A 24750-nucleotide genomic window follows, 5' to 3' on the forward strand; every position below is an offset into this window, starting at 1 on the left:
TACATTGTAGAGTTTAAGACGCAGTCAGATCTGTGGTTAAACACATTCAGGAGAAGAGAGGGTTTCTCTTTAAGCTTCTGTGAGGACTGTTGGCTTAATTGTGTCAGTGAGGGTTTGTAAACAGGGTGGTTGAAGTCGTCTCTGTTGGATGGTTTTAAGCTCCCTTTCTCTTTCTTTGTATTTCTGTCTTTTTAAGACATGTTGAACTGAAGATGTCCTCCATATGCAGGGGATTTTAAAAATGCTTACCTTGAGATTTTTTAACTATTTCCAATTCCTACCTAGCTCCAAGTACATCAGTATTAATCAGCATGTGTGTGTTTTGACTGCTTGTATCATGACAGTAGCACTCATGTTCGTATGAGCCACTGGTTGTAGAGCACATGTTGCTTTCTGAACGACTCATCAGTGTATGTTTTAACTCCCAGAGGGTCGTAGCTTTGGTTTTACTGCTGCCGCCTGCAGAGGCTGAGTGTGTTTCCTGTCAGACATCATCCATGTTGTGGATTGAGCCCTGAGTGTCTGTGATTATAACATGATCACTGGACTGTACCTCTAATCCACATGCACGTGTGTGAGCTGAGGACTTATCAGTGTGGCGCAATGGCCTCCACTGCCGCCCGTCTCACGCCCTCCTCTCGTCCCTCCTCCCTCCCTCCCCCCCGGCAGATCGACCCCCTGGAGATGGACGCAGACATGCAGTCCCTGGGCAGCACCACCTGGCTCTTGGACCAGCGGGACTCCCACAGGCGCCCCGTCAGCACCAAGTACGAGACTACCATATTCTGAGGCCGGATCCCCACAGCCGCCCCTCTGCACCCCCTCGTACTTCCCTCTCCCCCCTGCATCCGGTTCTTTATTTAAAACTCTCTCTCTCACACACACACACACACATATACATGCGAGCCCCGTGCCTTCTCACTGTGATGGTATAGCATCCCTCAGGGCTGCCTACTCCTGCACCCTCCTTTGCCCTGCCCAGCGACCCACACCAACCTTTTTACCCACCATGACAAACACTCCTGCGGCTCTCCCGTGCCTCCCCAACACCCCTGGCAGCCTCCCTCGCCTGTTGCTGCTGCAGCCAATGGCGGAGCCCTGGAACGGATGATCCTGGACTGATCTCATTTTACAGTGGCCCTGCTCTCTCAACCAAACTGCCTCTTCCTCCTCATCCTCCTCCTCCTGACAACTTGCATCTGCCTCCAAATCCCCGATAGCTCCCAGAGGTTGCATCTTTATTCTTCTTCTTCTTTCAGGCCATTCTTTAAATTGATTCTCTGCAGGCAAAACGAGCATGTTCATTTTTTATTTTGCTATGTATCTAGACTGCTCATGGGCTGAGTTTGGTTTCCATAAAGGTTAGCTTTGTAATTTTGAGTAAGCTACAAAGTTGTGTGTAATACCAAAAGGGCTGGTGCGCTAAAGGAATGCTTAACTAACAAAATGACCATTTTTATATAAATAACTCACCCGTGTTACCTTGAATCTGTGAAGGAAACTTTGTTTTTCTCACATGCCTCCACAGTGAGCGAAGAATTTAAAAAAAAAAAAAGAAGAAAATTCTTGATTAATTTAACTAAACAGGCGGCATTTAACAGCAGCATCAAAACATCCGTTGACAAACTCTCACACAACTTGTGCAGTATAATCCAAGCCTCATTTGTCCAGTTGTATGCTTCAGCTGCAGACGGTAGATGATTCTAATCAGCAGACTTTAGGTCAAGATTCCTTCAAGCCGAGCAGTCGTTTTTGTCTGGAGACATTTCAGTCCCCAGATTTCACTGCAGAGTGAGTGCTCCTTGCTTTCACGCTGCTTTTCGGTGCAGGCAGCTGCGGACCCAGACTCAGCTGCCCAGAGGAAGAGAGGCTTCGACTAGTCAGGATCTGAGATAACTTTATCTTCTGTCCTCTGATTAAAAGTGGTGAATTTACAGCTCAAAGCAACTTAGTACGCCACAGTCTCTGGCTGTTGTTTGACGCCTGGTGTCGGCACTTTTCCAATCTGTCGTTAGCATAGTTAGCAGGAATTAGCTTGGAGGGCTAACTTGGCTTGTGTACTATATTACACAAATGTGGCTGTCACTCCAAATGTTCATACGGCTGGAAAAATGAGACGTGGGTTATACTGCACGAGTTGTGCGAGTTTTTAAGCTGCTGTTTTGATATAGTTTTGCCGTTTAATTCAATTACCGTTGAGGCATTAGAGGAAAACAAAGTTTGCTTCACAAATTCAACACAACATTGGCTGAGTATTTGATATACAATATCATTCTGTAGGTGGAGTATTACTTCTTACTGTTAAAGGAAAAGTTGAACATTTTGGGACATGTGCTTATCCGTTTTCTTGCCGAGCATTAGATAAGTATATTGATACCACTTTCACATTTGTACAGTGACTACGAAGCTACAGCCAGCAGTTGGCTAACTTAGCTTAGCTTAAAGACTGGACATAGGGATAAACAGCTAACTTGGCTCTGTCCAAACGTAAAAAAGAGTCAGCTACTAAATCTAGATAGAGAAATAGTCTGGCGCCTTCAGAAAATGTCGATTTTTCTTTTTCAGGTTTTAGTATGGATTAAACAAATTAGAAATAACATGTTAATTAATGAGTTTAAGAGGTGCAGATTTGTTTCCAGTCTGTGCTAACTCATGTTAGCCGGTTGCTGGCGTTAGCTTCATGTTTATCATACAGCTCTGTATGTGGCCTCAGTGTTATCAAACTCTTCACAAGAAAGCACATTAGCGTTTTCCCCACTTTTCCTTTAACTTGCCCTTTTGATATTGCACAAGTCAAAGATTTAGATTTCAGATCTGTAACAGAAGCATGATTTGATTTTTAGTTTTTTTCAACATCACTTTTTAATTTTTGACTCACTGAATTATTTGATTGTTTTGCCTCGGGACAGTTATAATTTTTTTTCTTTCTCCATCTTTAGCCTGTCCTGTCTTACCAGGCATCTACCACTGTGAGGCACTATGAGGAGGCTGCTTTGCTAGCATGGGATGCAAGATGGACAATTAAATCAATGAAAGACAAAAACAGCAACATGCAGCAAACAACCTGTTTTGTTTTGTTTTTCTACGCATTTGTACAATACTCATAACAACACGATGGATTGGTCATGAATCCATCACTGATGTCTGAACTCTGTATGGACCAAGAACTGAACCCTCGTACACACATACACACATACAGACACACACAGGAGGACACTTTCCTACACTTTACCGAGGACAACAGCCTTACGTCATTTCGGTTATCTATAATCAACTAAAGCCCCCCACCTTTCCCGGCCTCCCTGAATACCACCACCACCACCACCACCACCACCACCACCCGACAACTGCACGCCTCCCCCTGCTTCAAAAAGACTTTAAAAAAAAGAGACAACACTTCTGATTTCCTGGTGTGTTCAATTGACTGTGACTGGCTGGGATGTTCTTATGATGGTACAGTTTTGTCCAGATGAGAGTATTTGCTCTGGCCTTTGTACTGCCCTGTCCGCAGTCTCTCAGCATTCATGGTAGCACCGAGAGGCTGCACATCACAGCATCTTCTTCTTGTCAGTTTAAAAAAAAAAATATAACACTGTGTTAAAACGTGGCACTATCCCTTTTAATACCTTCTTTTCTTTTCTTACGGTGCAAATAGGACATTAGTGCATTTGTGATACTTTTTGATAGACGGGGGCTGAGTGAAATATTTTGGGAAAGAGTGATTTAAGACACTGATTCAACCAGATGCAAAAAAAAAAAAAAAAAAAAAAAGAATACTACCAAAAAAAAAAAAAAGCATATTGAGTGTGCTGACATTGGATCTACATTTCACAATTTTGGTAATCTAAACATCCTCGACACGATTTCATTTGCCTCGTATATTAATGAGCCTGGAGCACAATTTGGCGCACACTTCCCAACATAGCATCCTATTATCATGATTACATGGGTAGGTATCCATGCTGTTTCACACCGATTTAGAATTAGGTACAGTACATGCAAAGTATGTCACTTGAAAAATAAACAGCAGTGAAAAGATTTAATTCCACCACATTAAAAGAGCCAAATCTAAGTGTTGCTCTGGTGTCGTGTTAATGCGAATGGATTTGTTATGCTGAGAACATGACACAGTTTTTTTTTTTTTTTTGTTAAAGAATTTCCCTCCTGCACTGTGACTCAAAAATGCTCGTCGTGGAGTCGACACATATCTGTGGGTCCCCCCTCCTCCCCTCCCTCCCGTCTTGTGTGCACTACCTACTGTGCGTGCTGTATGCCTTGTTTCTGTCTGTCCTCATGGGAGTTTGGACTGCTGCTGTTACATCACTGTCCACTGTCCTTGTTTCTGTGTGCTGCGGGAGACGTGAGGTATTGAGCTCCGGAAGACAGTGTGTCTGGAGACTGACTGTTAAGATGTAACTGGTTTGTGTGCGGTACCGTGGCTGTGTCATTGCCACTCTGTTCTGACTGTTAACTGTTAGCTTCCACTGACGATGCATGATGGCAGTGTTTATTTTGTGTTCTTGTACCCTTTGATGCACTTGGCCTGAGCAGTCTCTGTATGTACTGTAGCAGTGTCTCGTCTCCGCTCACTCATCTGCTTCTTGCGTTTCCCCCTCTTCTCTCTTTGTTACACGCCAATACAGCGATTTTCATCCTCATCCCTCCACGTTTCCATTGTCGTCATTCCTCCCAACACTTTGTCACGTATGTTCTTCCATTTTGTGTGTCACCAAGACAACCTGCTCTAGTATGGATGCATAATATAAAAGCATTACACTTTAATGAGCAGCAGCTATTTAAAGCAAGTTTTGGTGGCATGATCTTTTGGCTGTGCATGTATCAGTCTATTTTAACATTGGTGTTTTCCTTGTGTAGCTCACCCCAGCGTTCAAGTTTCCGGATACCAAGCTGTGAGTTGAAGGGGAGCAGCGGATGCGAGTGTGTGTGTTGAGTTTAGTGGGCAGAGCAGTGGAAAAGAGGTAGAGAGAGAAAGAAAGAGACAGAGAAAATGAGAGGTAAGCCTTATGCAACGTGCAGGGCCAACCGGCGCTACTCTAACATTCAGATCTCACTCTGTATATCCCCTGCTCCTCCACTGCCCCTGATATGAACCCCAACACACGGACAAGAGGTAACCTGTTGTCCCACATCACTGGCTAAACAGGACCTGTGTATCACTCCTGTAACGAGACAGAGAGGTCAGTCAGAAAGGGTCAAGTCTATTTCCTGGCCTCCATGTGACTTTCTGATCTTGTCATGTAGGTACTGTAATGTTTAGAGCACTGTAGACCATTAATGATAGAGACCATTTACGAGCATTTCTATTGATTCAGGTCTAATGGAGATAGTAACTGTGGGAGTTTTTGAGGGTGAACAGATATGTAACAAAATGTAGAGAAAAAAAAAACTGTACCAGCATACAATGCTTTGCCCATGTTTGTGGACAGAGTATGGTTTGTCAATGAAAATGTGATACTGTTTCAAATTTCAAAGCAATATTATATTAATGAAAAATTAAATAATACAATGACAAAAGAATCCCTCTCACGTCTGTTGTCAGCATTGATTTTTGTTTTATGGTTAAAACGTAAAACACAAAAGTTACACCAGCTGTTCAAAATTTAAAGTGACAAAACACAACAACACGATAATTATTGTACAATTATACCATCAGTGTTTCCCCTGCTGCAGAGATTAGTGGGTGGTGCAACTTCTAATCTCAACAAACGATTAGCCCCAGTTTGTGCACACCGTGTTTTTTTATTACATTCAAGTCACAGAGCCAAGCATCTGATTTTCTCAAGTGCCTGATGTTCTTTAAAAAACACAGGTCGTTACTGCTGCAATAATTCTTCTAACCATTATGATAAAAAATATGGTTTCTTACATGATTAAAAAAAAAAAAAAAAAAAAGATTTTCCACCCATTTCCCAAAATACACCTTAATGAAACCAAACAAAATTGGTAGAAGAGAATGACAGGATTCCTTGCTTGATTTGTACGACACAAACAAATATCAGTTATTTGTTTCTCATGATGATACTTTCCATTGTATTATATTTTTATATACAGTAACACGGTGGTATTTTCTTGTGCTGTACCTTATGTGCAAAGAGATAAGATATTTATGGCTGCCTCGATTAGTAAATCAAGTTGCTGTTTGGGAAACTGGTTAAATCTGTTTTATGGTGCAGTAGACTAAATTTTTTTTATTCACATGGTTAACGAGTTTGAATTTCTGGAAATACCTTCAAAACAGAAGGACTTGTTGTTTAAAGACCTTGTGAGTTTTTAAAAGACTGCAAAGAGTTTAATCTTTCAGAAAATGCTCCTCTCTGTGAATTTCGTTATGAGAGAAGTTATGCCCCCCCCCCAAAAAAAATACCAAGAACGCTGTTGCCTAGCTAGCTAGCAGAAACCAGGTCTTAATTAAGTTTCAAGGACATTTTCACCCCACAAAGTACCTGCACGAGGGTAGTCCTTTCTGAAAATATAAGAACTTTCAGGGTGAGGTTTGCAGAGATGACCATTGCTGACTGGTCATAAGACAAGGAAGTAATCTAGTGCTGTTTTAGGACCATTTAAAATGTGGAGAACTTTTTTTTGTTCAGCAACAATAAAAGTAAAGTTAGACTTTGCTGTCGGCCTACCGACTAATTTTTGAAAAGACATTAAGAAAAAGAGATCGTGTGACTGAGCTGATAGATTTTACATGATTTAACAGACACTGCTATTTTGACTTTGCTCTTCTGCATTTCATTTATTACATCAAATTTACTGCAGCAAATACAGGTAACAGAGTGTGTTAACCCCTGTGACCACCAGTAGCTCTCGTCCCATGTCATACAGCTTTTTTATACGTCAGTTATTTCCTCAGATCTTTAGACCCCTATGGAAACACAAACAACAATGGGCTGAAGAAACATTAGAGTTGCTGGATAAGTAGTTCAGGGACAAATATAGCTAGGAAGTTTTTGGTGGGAACACAGCTTTTTGAGTTTCACTTTAATTAATTTGTCTGTGCAATTTAACATTAATAACTTCACAAATAATGGGCATAACTTTGCTGAACATATCACTTCCCTGAACCCAACTCGCTGGTAGTTTCCCCCCTTTTTGATTGAAATCCGAATTATGTTATGTCTCTCAGCAAGTTCTATGTCAGTCGCCTTTCCCCCGCTCACTGCTGTCCTTTTGAAATAAGCAGATTAAGCTTGAGCTGAATGCAAACAAATTTTTCAGTGGATACTTGAAAAGTTACAAAAAAATTCACGCGCCTAGGCCTATATCGTCAAATCCTCTCCATTTCATTCTGGCATCTCACACATACACCGGTCAAAGAAATTCAGAATTCCAGATTAATTTGGACAATCACATCCCTGATTTTGGCTCACATCCCAGATACTATTGATGTATTTATTTTTGTACAAAATGAAAATATGCTAGCTCAGTCTTGAAACTTGCTTCAGTACCTAAATAAAAAACAAAACAAAACAAAACAAAACAAAACCCCTCACAAACTGCAGGTTTTCCAGAGAGTTTTCTGTCCTGCTTAGTTTAGGCTTGTAGTGTATTTGCTTTTGTGTTTATCTTGCCTGTTATAAATGTATCCACTTATCATTTTCCCAGAATATTGTTTAAAATTCAGCTAGGTGAACGGTGATTCCATAAAGAAATTTGATATCTGTATTTCCGTTCATTTAGTGGAATGAATCATGGCGGCGATATTGATTTACAAATAAGCGCCTGTTTGGTTTGGTACACCACCTCCCACTAATGCCAACAACTGCAGGGGAAACATTGAGTATAGTTGCCGTTTGTAATCAAAGGTGCAAAAAAAAAAAAAAAAAGTAAAAGTGCGTACTGTCTTTGGTAAGTTATATATATAAACATCTGAGTTATACATCAACATAAAGATGAGAACTGAAACCAGCTACATATTAAAACTTAAGTGTTATTTACAAACTATTTACATAATCTTTGGTACTTGATGTTTTTCCTGAGGGTGTTTATCTTGAGATGAAGTCAGCCAACAAATCTGTTTTTCAGGCATCTGATCTTTTCAAAAACATTTCAGAATCACAGTTATTTTCTTGTTATTACTCTTTTCATGAACACAATACAAACTATGTGTTACTCTTGTTTGGGTGAAAACTGTCACTCATTCTTTTTCACACAGTCAGTCAGGTTTTCCTAATGTTTATGCAGAGATACACGCTGAAGTAACTGCCTTATGCTTTGATTTAAACTCTTCTGTTCAAACACCTGAAAAAATATAATATACATGTATTTTCTGTAAATGCCCTTAAACAATCTTGTTCACTGTATTTATACTCTATAGCGACATATTCAATACCAAATGGCAGCTTATCTTAAGGTCAGCGGAGGTTTTCTGGGTCGCCCTCAGCCAAGCGTGAGTCCTCCCTGGTCTCCGCCTCTCCTGGTGGGAACAGCAGTTTCCTGAGGATGGGTGCATAGAAGGGACCAAAGACCGTTCGGTTGAAGTGGACGATTCGCCCAAAGGCCGTCCCCAGCTCGGCTAGCTCAGCGCTCACCAGCCTGAGGGGAGCGGCCAGCTCTGGACTCCTTTTAGTGGGGCCGCCCTGCAGCATGGCCTGGAGGAAGCCCTGTACCCTTTCTCCTATGTGTGATTGAGGGAGGGATGAGGGGGCGGAGGGAGGGAGGAGGAGAGAAGTCAGCTCTCTGCTGCAGCACACATTCAAGTTTAAACACATCCATGTGGACCTGATAAACCAAACTACAAACACTGATGCATGTTCTCTCCTACAGATTAAAGTATACTGCCATATGCCACATTATTCTCTGACTGTTTTTATAATCAGTCAAGCCAAAACACCAAACATCCTCTGGTTCTAGGACTTAAACCTTTATATTTGCTGCTTAACTTTGTCATATATGATAACAGATTAAATATTTTTTGTTTATGGACCATCAGTTGGAGACAGCAATGGATGTGAGGATAGCACTACTGTCGTCAGTTAAGAAAATAATGCGCACATCAATCAATAATGAAAAGTGAAAATGGTGCATCAAAGCTAACTAACTAAACCATAATCACCACCAAAATCCAGCTACAAACACTCGGAAACCTCAATCTTATATCTGGATGTGTGTCATTTCCCCTCATTTGTCTTCAGTTAATTGTTGATGTAGTGCTCTTGTGCTCAGTCTGACCTATGAGTGTGCGGACAGGGTTGTTGTGCTTCCACAGCTCTGAGATTTGTCCTTTCAGCAGATCCTGGCTCTCCTGAGGCAGCACTGCTTCTCCCTGGCCGCTCACAGCCTCAGTCACCAGCTGCAGCACTTTCTCCCCGAGCCCCAGCAGCGCCCCCTTCAGGTCAGCTTCCCTGCAGCAACAGAAACCAGCATTAGACAAATTACCAACAGGCTTCATTAGATGTTTATTAGGTCACGGGCCTGTGAATTTATCCCTTTCTAAGTGTTGAGCAAAGAGTCCTGGGACTCGTGGAAGTGAATAAATCAGGGTCTTTAATAACGTCTGGGTCTCTCAGGTTTAGATGAAATAAAATGACATTTTAATAAAGGTGATTAAGGAAGAAGTAGCCTGTGCTGCATTTTATTGCAGCTTGGAGTGTGAGCATGCCTCGAATTTACAAGCTGCTGTTCCACATTTATCCACTAATCATGACGAGGCTTCTCTTGAACAGAAAGAATGAGGTTAGCTGGATCCGTTCTGACAAGCTAGTTTCCTCCTGTCACCTCCATTGATTTCCTTCTCATACAATACCTGTTCCCCATGACAGCCAGTACATGCATCACCAAATCCTCCTCTTACCTGGTGTGACTGCCCTCCAGCAGGGCAGTGATGGACTGCCTGAGTTTACCTACAAACCCCTGCAGGGAGAAAACGGCGCCCCCACACTGAACGTTAGTCAGGAGCAGCACTGACGCCTCCAGAACCAGCATCTGGAGCCTCTGGCCCAGGGCGTCCAGGCGAGCTCGGTCCATCAGCACAGTCTGTGGGTGGAGGTCACGTCATTAGATGGTTAATCACAGAACATTTTCAGCTTAAAAAAGAAAACCAACAGCTGCATCTAGATGACAACATTCTGGGATTTAGATACAAAAAGAGGGGCTACTTTTGCAGTTGCCAGGAGATACGCTGACAGATTTGAAAGTAGCTCATCTAATTGGGGAAAAAACAGAAATCACTATTTGAGTAAAAATATATACACAGATATTGAGTCCGCTGTAACACAGAACACTACATGTCGTGACTGAAAGTGCGCAGAGATGTCTAACCAGTTAGCAAAAAGTAATGGATGAAGTGCTGAAATAGCTAAAAGAAACCTAATGGATAAATGGGTAAAATAGACGGCTAAAAGTAACAGACATATGATGTGAAATTGTGAGCTAAGAGTAATGGATGAAGCACTTAAATAGCTAAGTAGCCAAATGGATAAATGTATAAAAATAAATGGATAATGCTTAAGATAGACAGCTATGGATGTATTAGGTGAAATTATGAGCTAAAAGTGATAGGTAAAATTTAGAAAGTAGCTTTAATGGATGAACAGATAAAAATTCTTAAGTGTATGTAATGTGAATCAACGGATAAATATTCGAAACATACAGCCTCTGCCACTCTGTGGGTGGTAGTAATACAAATGCCACCAAACCACCTAAACACTGACAGTTTAATTAATGATGTAAGGACATAACTGTGGGCTACCAGTACCTGCTTTTCTATAATTAAAAGCATTAAGTAACATGGAGTTTAAAATCAGTTCGGATGAACACGTCTGAAACATGATGGCTGATGCTGATGAGGGACTGCCTAAGTTCATCTGACAGTGCTGTGTCAGTTCATCAGACTGAAAAGGTGCTGCATGAGCTCTAATGTGTTGTCACATGCTTCAACATGCAGCAGGGTGAGGGCGAGTGTGTGGGCAGACTGAATATTTCCTAATAATCAATAAAATATCACTCATATGAAAGGCAAAGTGTGGTGTGATGTCATTTTTTGCAGCACTGCAGCTGACCTCAGGATACTTCTGGTCTTGTGGGTCCCAGCGTAGCAGACGCATGTAGGCCCGGTTGAGGACAGCGGTGGCGCTGACAGGACCTCGGCTGTCAGGGCTGGGAGACTCAGACTGAGCTCTGACGGCCGAAGCCTCTTCTGACGCTGCTGCCTGAAGCCAAGCCGTGGTATCGTCCAGAGAGGCTGAAGAAAAGCAGTACAATATATATGACAAAGACAGTTTACACATGACTAAGATCTACTGCAATGCCACTGAATTACCAGAGGATTCACAGGGTGTTTTAAGTGATACAGACATGGATGCATTTATGTTTCCTTTAACAGAGAGTAGTATGGGTTTAAGGCCCAGACACACCAAACTGACTTCAGAGAACTAGCAGCGACGAAGGCCCCCTGCTGTGTCACCTCATGTCTAGTCTCGCCACCAGACAATCAGAGATCTCTGCCTTCTGATAGTTTTTAGTTAAGCAAAGCCTCTAAAGACTGACTTGTGAGTCTACTTCATGTCACCTGTGTCTCAGCCAAAAAGCTGCACGTGCACACTGCAAAGACTTCAATTGACAGCATATACGTTCTGTGCCTGCGTGAGAGGAAATAATTCTCCACGCCAACAGACGGCAGTAGTATGTGATTGTAATTCAAAAAGCCCTCTGAGGCAAATTGTGATATTGGGCTTTTTAAATGAAATTGAATTGAAATGAAAATCTCGGATTAGTCAGCTCTACATAGACAAGAGTATTCTCACCTGCTCTTAGAGAAACTAAAAATGGCAGGATAGTGCTTTGGAGCGACCAAGGTCAAAGTCTATTTAATTGAACAATGATATAACCAATGACCATAAATTTCATAGTGGAAAAAGTCACCTTTATGGTCTCAATCACACTGTAGCAGTCAGATCAGACACTCTTCCTCACCTGGCTGCTTGTCCAGGATCTGCTGAAACTTGGCCCTCTCGTACTGCACAGCCTGCTGCATGAGGTGAGGCCTCAGGCTCTGGATGGTGAAGTTAACCATGTCGGTCTTCATCAGGCCCAGGACACGGAAGATCTCCCTGAGGGAAGGGCAGGAGAATTAATTTTGAGTGAAACATCTTTTGTGATGCTTTACCAAAAAAAATCCCAAACATGCAACAATTAAACTTGTTTCACAAAGCACAAACTCCAGCCCGGTGTAAAATGGGTCAAATACAGGAGGCACCCTCACCTCAAGAGCTCCACAGGGTCCTCGAGGTCCCTCAGTGCCCTGACTGCTGGGTCTCGCACAGGTGCACACAAAGATGCCATGGTGTTGATGATGTATCCTGCCAGTCTGTGGAGATCCAGAGCTCCATGATCGACCTCCTGCTGGATCAGCTCCATGTCCAGCACCTCGTCCAGCTGAGCTCTCAGTCTGACGTGACCAGGCAGCAGCAGGGACTGAAGCATCTAAAAAGAAATATGAGGTGGACTTCAGTTAAGTTCACACTCAATACCCAATAAGGCTGAGGTAGGCAGTTTTCTTTGGGCGTCACTGGGCAGAAATTCCATAGTAATTGTTCAGCATATTGTCATTCAAATTATCTAAGTGAACACTGGACTTCTGCACCTCCTCTTGGCTCTGTTTTCAGGTGTTAGAAATTGGGCCTGTGATGGGAGATTTTGTTGAATCACAGGTCATTTCATAGAGAGGGTGATCCTATTGGCTGCTCTACAAATGCAGTGTAAATAGATCAATTGGTGATGAAAATAGTATGTAGTTCAACATCTAGACTTCAACATTACCTACTATATTTATTTTTTCCTATAAACAGCAGACAGCTCTGATAAGCCTGTGAGATCGGCCACGTGTTCATGTGTCATCTGCCCATACTGTCAGACACGGTTGATCTTCAAAACTTATGAGAATGAATGGGGTCGGAGGTCTCAGTAGACCCTCTTCCTCTGCTGCTAATGCCTCTGATTTGATGCCATATACACTTACAGTCTTAACTTCCTGGAGCAGAGTGACAGCATGGCTGTAGTTTGGAGGATCACTGCTCAGCTGCTCTTGAAGACTGTCCCAAAATGCTCGGTGAACAATCTCCGTCACCCTGCCCTCCAGGCTACAGAAGGAAAAACGGTTTAACAAAGCAGCTCAAAAGAGACTAAACTCGCAATTAAAGTAAGAAATAAGAATAGCCAAGGTCACTGTAGCTGCGCCGGAGTGTTTTTCTTGCCTGTCTGTAGGAGGGCTCCTGGGTTTGAAGCAGAAGTCTCTGTTCAGCACTATCTCATGTGCGAGGTTCAGGTTGGAAACACAATTTTCCAGCTCCATCAGACTGGATAATGAGGCGGTGGGTGGGCTCCCTGACACCACAGACAGGACACACACACCCTCAGATAATTAAAACTGCCACGGTGGTAATAATTCAATTACTAATGGTCCCTGAACGTGCCTGAAAACAATAACTGCCATAATAAAGCTCCATACCTGTGGGAGAGTCAAGTTTTTCCAGACAGGGAAGGTCAGCGGGGGAATCATCGGCGGCCTCGTCTCTTTGATTTGGCATTTCAGCAACAGTCTAGACATTTAAATTACTCGGTGAATAATAAACTCAACAGAGCTTGGTGAAATCAGTCACAATGTTTACAAAAACTATTAAGAGCTACAATTATAGGTAAATTACTCTATTACTCAGCCAACAGAAAATTAATTTGCTGCTTTTATAACAATCTATTAATCATTGTAGTTATTTTCCCAATGAAAATGCCAAACGTTTGATAGTTCCAGCTCCTCACATGTGAAGATTTTCTGCTCTTCCTTGACATATATAATAATAAAATGAATATATTTGAGTTTTGGGCTGGTGGTCAAATAGCTAGCCTATATATTCATCTTTTTGGGCTGTGGGACATTATAACACATTTTCTAAACTTTTATTTATCTGCCAATTTATAGATGAATCAATTTTAGAGATGCACTATAATATCAGCACATCATCTGTATCGGCCAATATTGGCTTTAAAATGAACTACTAGAATCGGCCAATATGTTTTTCTTATTTTGCGCGATGAATAAATATTACATACATTAAAAAGCAATCTATTTCATGTCTCCACCTGCTGGTGGGCAATCATGATAAGAGTATGCATGCGTAATATGATGTTAATTCCACTTCAGAAGAGACACGATGACCACTAAAATTAGGTAGGTAAAAAAATGGATATATTGATATCAGTATCGGTTGTCAGTCAAACGAGTTCTTACATATTGGCATATTGGATATTGATAAAAAATACAACATCATGCATCTCTAATGAATTAATCGAGAAAATAATTCACAGACTAATCAGCAATTAAAAGAACTATTAGTTGCAACCCTTAAATATTATAATATAATAAATGTTCATAGCAGTATGATACAATATCAGAAAAAAACTTATGGATCAAGTACAAAGATATTTTACTTCAGAAAAATAAAGACCACAGTGTAGAAAACTGGTACAAGTAAAAGTAATGCATAGAAAAAATTAAATGAAACTGTAAATAGTACCAAAAGAGGAAGTAGTCCTTACGCAAAATGGCCAATTTGAGAAAAAAATGTACATTATAGTATTGAATTATAGTTAATTATAGGTGTAATCATGTGTACAGGTGGGGCTTATTTTAATTACTATAGGCTACTGCTGGTAGGAACTTGTGAACCTCCAACCTGCAGCTAAATAATATCACAATTTATCTATGATTATATTTTATGCATTATTAATTTGAACCTATGATTCATAAAATAAATATAAATAGTATAAAAAGTAACGTTATAATAGTTGCCACTCAAGTGTAACTACTGCTGCATTAGTAACTTTTTTATGCTTGCAGAAATGGAAGTACTCGAGTAACGTTACCTCAAAATCGTACGTTAAGTACAGTAACATTACCTTGGTTAATTTAATGCAGTTACTGTACTACTACCACTTAAATTAACGTTACGATCAAAATCTGACTCTATACCAAGTAAATTACTACAGTTATCAAATAAATGGAACTAGTTACGTTACAAGTGACGTTACAATATCTGTAACCGGTGTAACATTAGTAACGTTTGTTTCAACACTAACGTTAGCTGAAGTAGCAAGAAATGGAAATACTCAGGTAACTTACGAGTAACGGTATCTCAAAGTCGTACGTTAAGCACAGTAACATAACTTAAGTTAAATAAATGAACTGAAATAAACAAAGCTCATGACAGTAAACGTTAACGTTACTTAAATTGACTTTAGCTAAAACCGTCTAACATTAACGTTGTTAAAATGTCACAGTAGAGCAAAAAACAAAATACAAGGAGCGACAAAATTGCACTATAGCGACAATAAAACATTTTAATAAACTTACCTGTCGTTGGTATTTTGTTGAATTAATAAAGACTTAAAAAATTAACACTATAGTTTCACTAAGTGAAACGTTACCGATAAAGTAACGTTGACATTAACCGTTTGTCTCTCTGTGCCTTTTAAAAGTCTCACAGCTGAATCATCAACGGTCAAGTTTGAACCTGGGCTAAACCATTCTGAACGATGTATGGGGGGAGTTTGAAAATTACATACTTTGTTTTGGTTTTAACACGTCATCTAAACCTTCATGTAAGATTAAATCGTGATACAAAATGTATATGTAAATATATTAAATGGTTGACTTTTATTCACTGTCGCATTAAGTACAGTGGCTTCTTTTGGTTTGGTCCGTTCTCAAATCAAAACAAGTGGGCGTGTCTGTAGTGTGTGCGTGTTTCTGCAGCAGCGTGTCACAGCGTTTGAAAGGAAACCTATGGTACCTGCTCCTTCTTGTTGTGCCTCTATTGTTAGTGAGGGGAAACAAAATGGAAAGCGGCCGGTGTGTTTGGATAAAATGGTCCATTGTATGAGACAGTCATGTGTGAACAGCTGGAAATGTCCCGTTTCCTATAAACCAGGAAACTCTAGAAGGGATTGAAACTGCAGAGGATGAGCAGGGAACACAAACAATACAGATGTATTCTTCAATAATATATTTAATATAGTGTACCTGTGTGTTCCTCTTACCTATACTGTGCATTAGTTTTACACTTACAATTATGCCCCTAAAATATCAAAATAAAAGTCCCTTGAAGACCTTCCCTCTTAAGAAACTGTCAGATTTGTATTTAAGGTTTTATTCATAATTTAATACATACATTTGTACGTTATTTCCATAATTTTGGCTTACTGTAATGTTAATTTTCTTGTAGTAAAGTTTGTTGCAAATGATCAAAAATCATTATTAGTGATGGTTTTTATACTTTTTTTTGCAGCTGTGCTGCTTTTCAAACATGGGATTTATAGATTATCTCACCTTGTGTGGTACTTAATAGTGCTAACACTGCCTGTAAATTATTTGACCAACATGAAATAAAAGCATGTTTTCTCATTATCCACAAATCTGACAATTTGCTGCTCTGCTTTTTGGTTTTTGGATGATTGTTTTCTCACAAACCTGTGACTTGTAATACCTTTGAGAATGCGCTGAGACAGAAATTAAAATTGACTTTTTCTTTCACACAGAGACACAAAAACAGCCCAAGACAGAAGTGAATTGCAAATTATTTATAATTGCAAAATGTTGTGTAACAAACTGTTTCGATAAATACAAGCATTTGACAAAGCCTTATCTAAAAAAGTTGACCTTTCATCACAGCCACAAAAAACACAAATAGATTTGATCATATTTCATTAGAAAAAAAAAAGTTAAAAAACAACTCCCAGGCCATGAAGTTTTATACATTTGCATATTTCAAAATATTAAACACCATTAAATTTCTGTTTTGAAATAACAAGGATAACTTAAAAAAGAAAAGACAGCTTCATACTTAGTTTCAGTCTTTCTCCTCTGAAGCGGCTATGTACATATAAACTTGTTTGCACTGCTGCACAAGCTGCTCTCAATTTTGTCGGAGTTTCTCATAACACCAAAGCAAACGAAAAGGAAAATAAGTGCCAAAAGCCGGGCTGTGTGAAGAGAGCAGCACGCCCCGACTGTTCCTTAGATAACTTAGTGTCCTCCTATGAAGCCCAGACAAGAAATCAATGTCATATTTTAGTAAATCATTTTGAAAAAAAGCGGCGAAAAAAATCATTTGTAAGCAGTTTAAATCTACAGGAGAAAAACTGGCGAGTTCCTCATGAAAGGGAAATCAATGTCACAAAAGAAACCGCTTAAACGTTTTCTCCGCATTCGAGCTTTGTATTCGAGAGCTGTGAGAGTCTTATTGTGAGAAAAGGCAAAGGAGCATCTGCTGAATAAAAATGAGAAAATTAATGAATGCAATCTTCTGTTCCCAGCCACACATACGGAGAGACGTGGCTCTCCTTCTTCACACACTAACAACTGTACAAAAACATCTCTTATGATAATAATAATATTAATAATAATAATAATAATAATAATAATAATTATAAACTCAGATTTCAGTCACATTTGTCTCAATGTCGTAATTCAGTCAGCACTGTGTTGCAGTATGACCCAGCCCAGACACAACTGGGCAGACGGTGCACTTTGGCACTAAAACTTGTTTTTTCAACTTCTCTTATTCACGTCTCCATTTTCCGTTAAACTTCCCCTGTGTTTTTTTGTGGGCCAAATTTGAGACAACATTTACACCTGCTGTTATCAAGGACTCTGTATCTGGATATGCTGTCTGGATAATATGTAATTAAGACCTTTGCCTCTACACCTGGAATTAATAAGCGGTCTTGTTATCACAGTTCTGCCCTCATTATGATCAGATCTTAATATGCAAAACAGGAGCACAGCACGGCACGTCTCAGGTCAAAGAAAGCAATGCTGTGGGCTTAGGGGTTTTAAAAGCCCAGACACACCAAACCAAACTAGTGGCGACAAATGCTGACTCGTGCGTTGCCTCATGTCGCCTGTATCTTGGCCAAAAAGTTGCACTTGAACACAACTCAAACAGCCAACTAGCACGTATGTTCTGCGTCTGCATGAGAGGAAACAACTCCCCATAGCAGCTGGACGCAGTAGAGAGAGAAACCGCAAGACCAACAAGACAGATTTGAGATGCTAGTTAGCCAGTTGGCACATTAACCTCATGGTGAAAGAACAAATGATATTAACCGTGCCCTAGCTAACAATGACACAAGCAATTACAAACCGTTTCTGCTAAATAGCACAGTGGCTAAAATAAATAATCTTGCCTGATAGAAATTTGTTTCCATCTCATACCCTTTTGACTTTAGTTGTTTACTTTCCTCACTTCCGTTTCTCTTCTGCACCGAGCCGAACTGCCAATCAGAGGGATTTCGTTTGGCAAAAAGCCCCCAACAAGAGCAAAGAAGTACTAACAGCGCACACTGCAAAAATTAGGGCGACAGATTCTCACTGACAGCCATCAGTCAGCCAGGTGTGTCAGGACCCTAATGCCATGTTCACACTGGACGCAGAAGCAGTATGACATGTCAACTGTTAGGCCCCTCAGCAGTTGCTTGGCCGTTTGCACCACATGCGTATTTCTTTGCTTCGGCCAGCAAGTGATTCATCTCCTCTGCTTTGTTCTAATCACATGGAGAAGTGTCTCTGTTTGCTTTTGTGTGTCCGCTTGTCTCTCTCGCTCTTTGTTTAGACACAACTAACAAATAATACGTGGGAGCAGTGAACGCATATTTCATCATTTATCATGATCAGAGATATATTGTATGTAATATCTCCTATATATCTTTTATAATAAATCACTAGCGTGTTTTCTTGCCAGGTTCACCCACGGAAAAAACAGACCAGATGCCAAAACTTTTGCTGCAGATTGTGAGCTAGCTTTCAACTGGTTAACATGGTCGCTGAAGGGAAGAGGGTAGCACTTAGCGGCACTTCTACATCCAGTGTGTACCCGGCATAAGGGGCCTCCATTAACCGCAGTGTCCTTTGTTGCATGTTGTCCCCCACATCAACTCACTAATACAAAACACAAAAAGCCCAAAAATGCAGCATGGACGGCATTTACACCTGTCTGAGATCTGATCATAATGTGAGCCAGACCACATTTTAATCTAGAGGATCCAACAGCAGTCAAAATGCAAACTTCTACATGCATTTACACCTGACTTTAACATGCGTTCTTTCTTATTCATATCAGATATCCAGACACAGCCTGCACGTTAACACCTGGTGTAAATCCAATCATTTATTGTGAGAATCAACATTTTGGAATATGGCACAGATCTCACTGTGGCTCCTGATTTTAACCCTCTGAGTGCACGTAAACACAGACTAACAGCTTCCAGTGCTCCAGCTGCAGGTGAGTATGAGTCCAAGTGAGACTCAAAGGAACCGGTCCAGTAGTGGGGAGGAGGCGAGGTCATAGTGCAGTCAGTCTGTGTCGTCAGTGCTACGATGACATATTTGCCAAAGTTTCACACTCTTCTCTCACACGCTTACAAACACACAAAAATAGACGCACTTAGATCAATGCACAGAACACACACACACACACACACACACACTCTTTACTGCTAAGAGTCTTTGAGCATGTTGATGCGTGCGAAGATCTTGAGTGCAGGTCCCAGTTTAATGTTCATGGTGCTCATGAGGTGGTCCTCCTTTAACAGGAGCAAGGCCTGTCCATCAATCTCCTGAGAGCGAAACTCATCAGCTATCTCTTGACAACCTGGAAGAAGTACAAGCTTCAGTTAGTCACTTAAAAAGGAAACGTCGCAGATTTTAAACAGCTTTGTATCAAAACGATGGGAGTGGTATGTGAAAATGAACTGTGGAAAACTTCTCTCCATCTAACCAGTGTCTAGGTCTCCCTGCTCCCCTCCCAGTGAAACTTTTTTGGACTTCGACTGGCTTTCAGACTGTTGTTTAAACTACATGGCTGTACTTGTGCAATTTCCACTTCTGCTGCTCAAATATAAACCAAGATTTTGACACTGCAATGCTTATTTCTCACCTAAAATGGTCTCTAGAAACATATTTTAGTGCCCTGTTTAGCTGTGATAGCGAGTGTTTGTGAAGCTGTGAAAACAGAGCCTGAAAAAACTGAGATCAAACTGTTAAACTACGCAGCACTGATCAAATATGAACCAAGATTCTGTTACTGAGTTGCCTATTGCTCCCCTCTAATGTTTTCAGAAACATGTATTAGCTTATCATTTAACTGTTTTACAAGATTGTTTGTTGCCAGCCGGCTGCCATTGTGCCAAACGGACAAGTTCACATTATGTCACCTGCCAGCAGGAGTTTTTATTGGTTCAGTGCGGCGACTCTGGTAGTTGTAGGTTTTCTACCCTACCTCTTGAGAAAAAGTGAATGCCACAGCCCTTTTTTCTCTGTTTTAATCTGGTAATGTTGTACCAATTTCAAAAGTTTCCAGATGTCTGATGACTACCAGTAAAAACACATTCTTAAAAATGCCCAAGATCTAAAAAGTGTATCATAAAAATGTGGCTTAAGCCAAATAAAAAGTCATTTTATCACAGCTCCTGGCAGACATCCTTAACCCTGGGATATGATGCCACTGACAGGCAATGGCAGCCACATGACGTGGACCATCTCCTTGATTAAAAGCGGAAAAGTTAAGATATTATATCTTTAAAACAGGATTCATGAGCAGCACAGGGAGTATGTGATGCTTTAGGAGTCTGATTCCTGTGTTTACTCTGTTTACTGACCTGGCAGTGAACGAATGAACTCGTAAACTTCTTCCACATTCCACTTGGTGGGGTCGTTGGGTAAGAAGTGCTGACAGAGCGAAGGTGCATCTCTCGCAGCGCAGCTCTCCTGGTCCGAGGCCCTGCTCGGATGCCGGTGGACGGGGACCTGTGCTGGTGCCGGTGCAGGAGGCGGGGGTCCTGAGCTGGCCGCTGACAGGGGAGACGGCGGTTCTTCGTAGCTGGACATGTCCGAACACGGGCTGGACTCCTCCTGGCTGGGCTGCGAGGGATGCGGTGAGGATACAGAGCCGCCCTGAGGCTGCTGCGGGGAGGGAGACAGCTTCTGGAGAGTGAAATAATCGAGCATGACGTCAAGGTTCGGCATCTGAGACATGAAGTGCTCATCAGTAAAACACCGCTGGGACATTGTGTTAGACACATCAAAGATTAAAGGGGTACTAAGTAAGATTTATACTGTACAATAGCCTCAAATGAGTATAATACACCTGCGGGGATTTGATAGGGTTGTTGGATCGATACCAATGCCTCGACAATTACTTTGTCAGGTGCTGAACCCTCTGGATTATAAAACTCATTTCCTGGACCAAACATGAAACAAAAGCACCCCCCACAGGAGGTTAAAGACCCAACCCCAGAGACATTACATAACTCAAAATATGTTGGCTTTAAAAGCTTAAAAAGACTCTTCTCAAGCCAAAAACATCATCATCCAAACTACTTCTCTCTATTGTAAAATTCTGACTTTACTGTGTCATTACAAGTTTCAGTACTTCAAGGGAGGACAAGTCAGGTCACAGGATATGGAGAAGTACTCCGTTTAAGTCACAGATGAGTGGCAAAAACCCCAAAACAAAAGCAGCCAATCCTGTCGCGTTTGATGTCTATATAACTTGTGCAGCAGGCAGAAAATCTCTACTAATGCCTTCCTGTTCCTACTGGTCACCAATAAACGTTGACAAAGACCATAAAGTACTTAATGACCCTTTAAAGACAGAGGGAGATAATCGGGCACTGACACAAATGATGCTCGAGTTCATTAAAAAGCATGAGGCATGAAAAGTGCGAGGCATAAAATGTGCAGTGGAAGCAGTATGTGATGGGAGGTAAAGTGTTGATGAAGAAGTTTTACAACGGTGAGTGTGTGTGTGACTGTTTCTGTGTATGAGTGTGTGTGTACCTGCTTCTTAGCTTCTATGCTGGAGAGGCCCTGAGATCTTCTACGCCAGCGATTCGTTGGTTTACTCCTCTCTGGACGGAACAGGCCTATCCGCTTCGTGCAGCCCACGTTGTACCTGTCCATAAAACATCCACTGTTAGAGCTTTGCTTTATTCACACAGCTGTTTTTAAAAAAAGACGAAACATCAGCCCAGAAGGTGACTTGCCTCTTTGCACAAACCATGGAGCAGAATCGTTTCGAGCCTTTGAACGTGTAGGCAAAGTCGACCCAGCCGCAGTATTCACAGGTCAGCTTGGGTTCTTGCTCCTTTTCTGCGGGAAGGGAAACAAGGTGGACACTAACATTACTTTTTCTTCTGAAATGAGACGTTCACTCATTGACACATGACATCTGCTCTAACCTAATGACTGCAAGTGACTTACAAAGTCATTTAATAATAAGCATATTCAATATGTTTGCATAAACTGAAGCTTTTCAACTTCTCAGTCAAACCTGGTAAATTCAGTTAATAAAGGGTCATCAACACCAAGAGCAATAACTGTAACGGTCACTCAAAATAAATCATTTTAAAAATCATTTCAGCTCAAGTGGACGGCAGAGTCCACACCACTAGTATAACAAAAATGACAGTGTCAAGCAACTTCACTGGAATCACTTTCAGAGCAACTACATGAATGATAAAAACAATCAAAGCTCATCCTCTCGACCACACAGGCATAACAGTCTCCTTCCAGCCTGACATTTCCAGTAAAATTCAAATGTATATGACACCCATATACGAACGCACAACAACACCCAGAGGTGATTTCTCTAGACAGGGTTTGTCTCTCTGTTTATTGTACAACATTGCTGGAATTTCGTTCTCCATTATAATGTAAAAAAAAAAAAAAAGAAAGAAAGTTATCGACCATTTTAGGTTTCTGTGCTCAAACCGTGAGTCCTTCAACAGTGCATAAAAGCTGGTCGTCTGTGCCATAGACTGTAAAAATAATGGACGTAGCTACCATGACGTCACCCACTGCTTTGTGGGCTCCTGTTTTGAAGCCTCGAGTTCAACATTTCAGCTGTTGCCATCTTGGCTTTTTAGAGCCAGAAGTAACCATATTTGAGCAAGAGGGTGTTGCTGTGGAGGAGTGAGGGGTGGATCTGACTGAGAGGCCCAGGACACTATCGCAAGACAGCGCGTCACTCGAAGCAGCCTGCCCTTAAATATGATTACTTTAAACCTTAATAAAATGTAAACAGGTGACTTATGTAAACATTCACCACCATACAATTGTCATTAATGTTGAAATTAGCTATAGTGACCAAAACTGTTTTTTTTAACAGGCTGTAAACATGTTTATTTCTGCTGTAAAGTTAGGCATGTTAACATGGGGGTCTGTGGGGATTGACTGGCTCCCAAAGTCTGCCTCAAGTGGCCATTCAGAGAACTGCAGTTTTTGACACTTAGACATTGGCTTCCTTTTTCAGCCCTGAAGGTTGTCACAGGGCTTGAGACTGGAACATCAGTACTGTAATTGTGTACCAAGCTGTAATCATGGTCATTTCTGCTGTATAGCTGGACACTTTAAAAATGGGGGTCTAATGGGGACTGACTGGCTTCTGGAGCCAGCCTCAAGCAGCCGTTTAAAGAACTGCAATTTTTGGCACTTCCATGTTGGCTTCACTTTTCAGCTCTGGTGGTTGCCGCTTGGTCTGTGCACGTCAGTGTCTGCTACAGTTGGCCAGCGTGGTGAAGCAGTCTGGTTTGTTAATACTCGATAAAAACAAAACCAGCAAACAAAACTATTTTTAAAAGTCTCTGGAATTTAAAAATACTCCAGTTTTGATGTGTTGACTTGAGAAAACCTTTTTTGAGGGGTGTCTTTTAGGAAGGCACCGATCCAATCTGGCGCATCACTGTTAGTGTTGATAGTGACCTTATTAGCCCATTGTTAGAGGGATGAGTGAGACATGAAATAAGATCCAGGAAATCCAGTTGGAGGAACAGATGTCTAATGTTACATGTTGTAGAGGCATGCAGCAAAAACACAACGCTGCGCCCGGAGACGGCGCTCACGTGCATTGTTGTGTATTGCTTGACTACAGCGTGCGACACATAGGTGCAGATCAGAAGTGCGGTTCAATGCCAAAAGCAGGCAAAATAAATATATATGCAAAGAGAACATTGTTGCCAACACCGGCAACACAGCGAATTTGATGAAACACTTGAACGTGCATTGAATAAATTTAGGAGAACGCTGCTCTGTGTTTGACTGCAAGAAGGAGAACAAACTGCAGCCCTCTTCTTTCAGTGTTTAAGTCCGCCTCACATTAAAGAGCCAGATCTGACTCCCAGACCCAGCTCTGAGAAAGTTTCCTCCACAGCACGTGCAGTAAAAACGCCCGGCCTCCCAGAGCCCGAGGCTTAACATCAAAACAACTTCAAGACTGCTTTGTGTGAAAAAATGCAGAGGTGCTGAGACATGAAACTAAAGAGTTGACACAGAAAACTTAAGTTCAACCACACTGTGGTAATGAGGTTTTCTGTTATGAAACTACTTTAGAGTTTGAAAAAATGCTACGAGGCTGAAAAGTTAAAGATTTGTACCATAATGTGGGATTTTCTTTTTGTTAGAATGGATTTTGTAAAATTAGTATCAGGAAAGTATCTTTCAGGAACTGGGGTCAAAGTCAAGGTGCAAATCAAAAACCTTTGAACAAAACCGAGCCTTGAACACAGCACCTTGTAGGACGACGTCATGTTGCAGCAGAAGTTGAGCAGGTTAAACCTTTTAAATGTCCACATGAAGTACAGTTCTCTGTTTTGCTCGGTTAACCTAATGCAGCACGCTAATGTGCTGTTGTTATTTTGCCACTTCCTGTGTGTGTTCTGATGTGAAGGCAGAAACAA

General features: G+C 41.2%; 3 protein-coding genes across 17 annotated transcripts in view; 1 reads left to right on the plus strand and 2 right to left on the minus strand.

The window, feature by feature from the left end:
* The window catches only part of anks1ab (ankyrin repeat and sterile alpha motif domain containing 1Ab), a 65583-nt gene extending 60048 nt beyond the window's left edge, over positions 1–5535 (plus strand). For 5 of the 12 annotated variants that reach the window (XM_033626863.2, XM_033626862.2, XM_033626867.2 and 2 more), the window contains 2 exons: positions 670–767; positions 2940–3107. In XM_033626863.2, coding sequence (XP_033482754.1) covers positions 670–767; positions 2940–2973 — 132 coding nt within the window. In that variant the 3' untranslated portion in view covers positions 2974–3107. Of the gene's footprint in view, positions 1–669 lie in introns of all 12 variants that reach the window. The other 7 variants (XM_078170335.1, XM_078170350.1, XM_078170353.1 and 4 more) reach the window with 4 other exon arrangements.
* LOC117257033 (T-complex protein 11 homolog) lies at positions 4920–15529 on the minus strand. The gene is made up of 10 exons (XM_033626870.2): positions 15371–15529; positions 13472–13562; positions 13218–13347; positions 12983–13103; positions 12227–12447; positions 11938–12074; positions 11025–11206; positions 9818–9999; positions 9196–9368; positions 4920–8641 (listed from the first exon to the last, which is right to left on the minus strand). Exons 2-10 carry the CDS (start codon positions 13548–13550, stop codon positions 8379–8381), a joined length of 1488 nt encoding a protein of 495 aa, XP_033482761.2. The 5' UTR covers positions 13551–13562; positions 15371–15529; the 3' UTR covers positions 4920–8378.
* A 1052-nt stretch (positions 15530–16581) lies between these two features.
* Positions 16582–24750, minus strand: part of phc2b (polyhomeotic homolog 2b (Drosophila)) — a 56598-nt gene continuing 48429 nt past the window's right edge. For all 4 annotated transcript variants that reach the window (XM_078170323.1, XM_078170318.1, XM_078170314.1 and 1 more), the window contains exons 12-15: positions 22060–22165; positions 21854–21968; positions 20674–20998; positions 16582–19667 (exon numbers count right to left, since the gene is read on the minus strand). In XM_078170323.1, coding sequence (XP_078026449.1) covers positions 19513–19667; positions 20674–20998; positions 21854–21968; positions 22060–22165 — 701 coding nt within the window. In that variant the 3' untranslated portion in view covers positions 16582–19512. The remainder of the gene's footprint in view (positions 19668–20673; positions 20999–21853; positions 21969–22059; positions 22166–24750) is intronic.

This window comes from Epinephelus lanceolatus, chromosome 1, assembly GCF_041903045.1.
Source record: "Epinephelus lanceolatus isolate andai-2023 chromosome 1, ASM4190304v1, whole genome shotgun sequence".
NCBI classification, from domain to species: domain Eukaryota; kingdom Metazoa; phylum Chordata; class Actinopteri; order Perciformes; family Serranidae; genus Epinephelus; species Epinephelus lanceolatus.

Bases quoted from the DNA above. Each gene is read 5' to 3' on its own strand.
- LOC117257033 (XM_033626870.2), bottom strand. From the start codon at position 13,550: ATGCCAAATCAAAGAGACGAGGCCGCCGATGATTCCCCCGCTGACCTT. The intron at 12,448-12,982 runs GTAAGTGTATAT...ATTTCTTTTTAG, and splicing joins TGCTCCAGGAAGTTAAGACT to ATGCTTCAGTCCCTGCTGCT. The intron at 9,369-9,817 runs GTAAGAGGAGGA...CTGTTGCTGCAG, and splicing joins CTGGAGGGCAGTCACACCAG to GGAAGCTGACCTGAAGGGGG.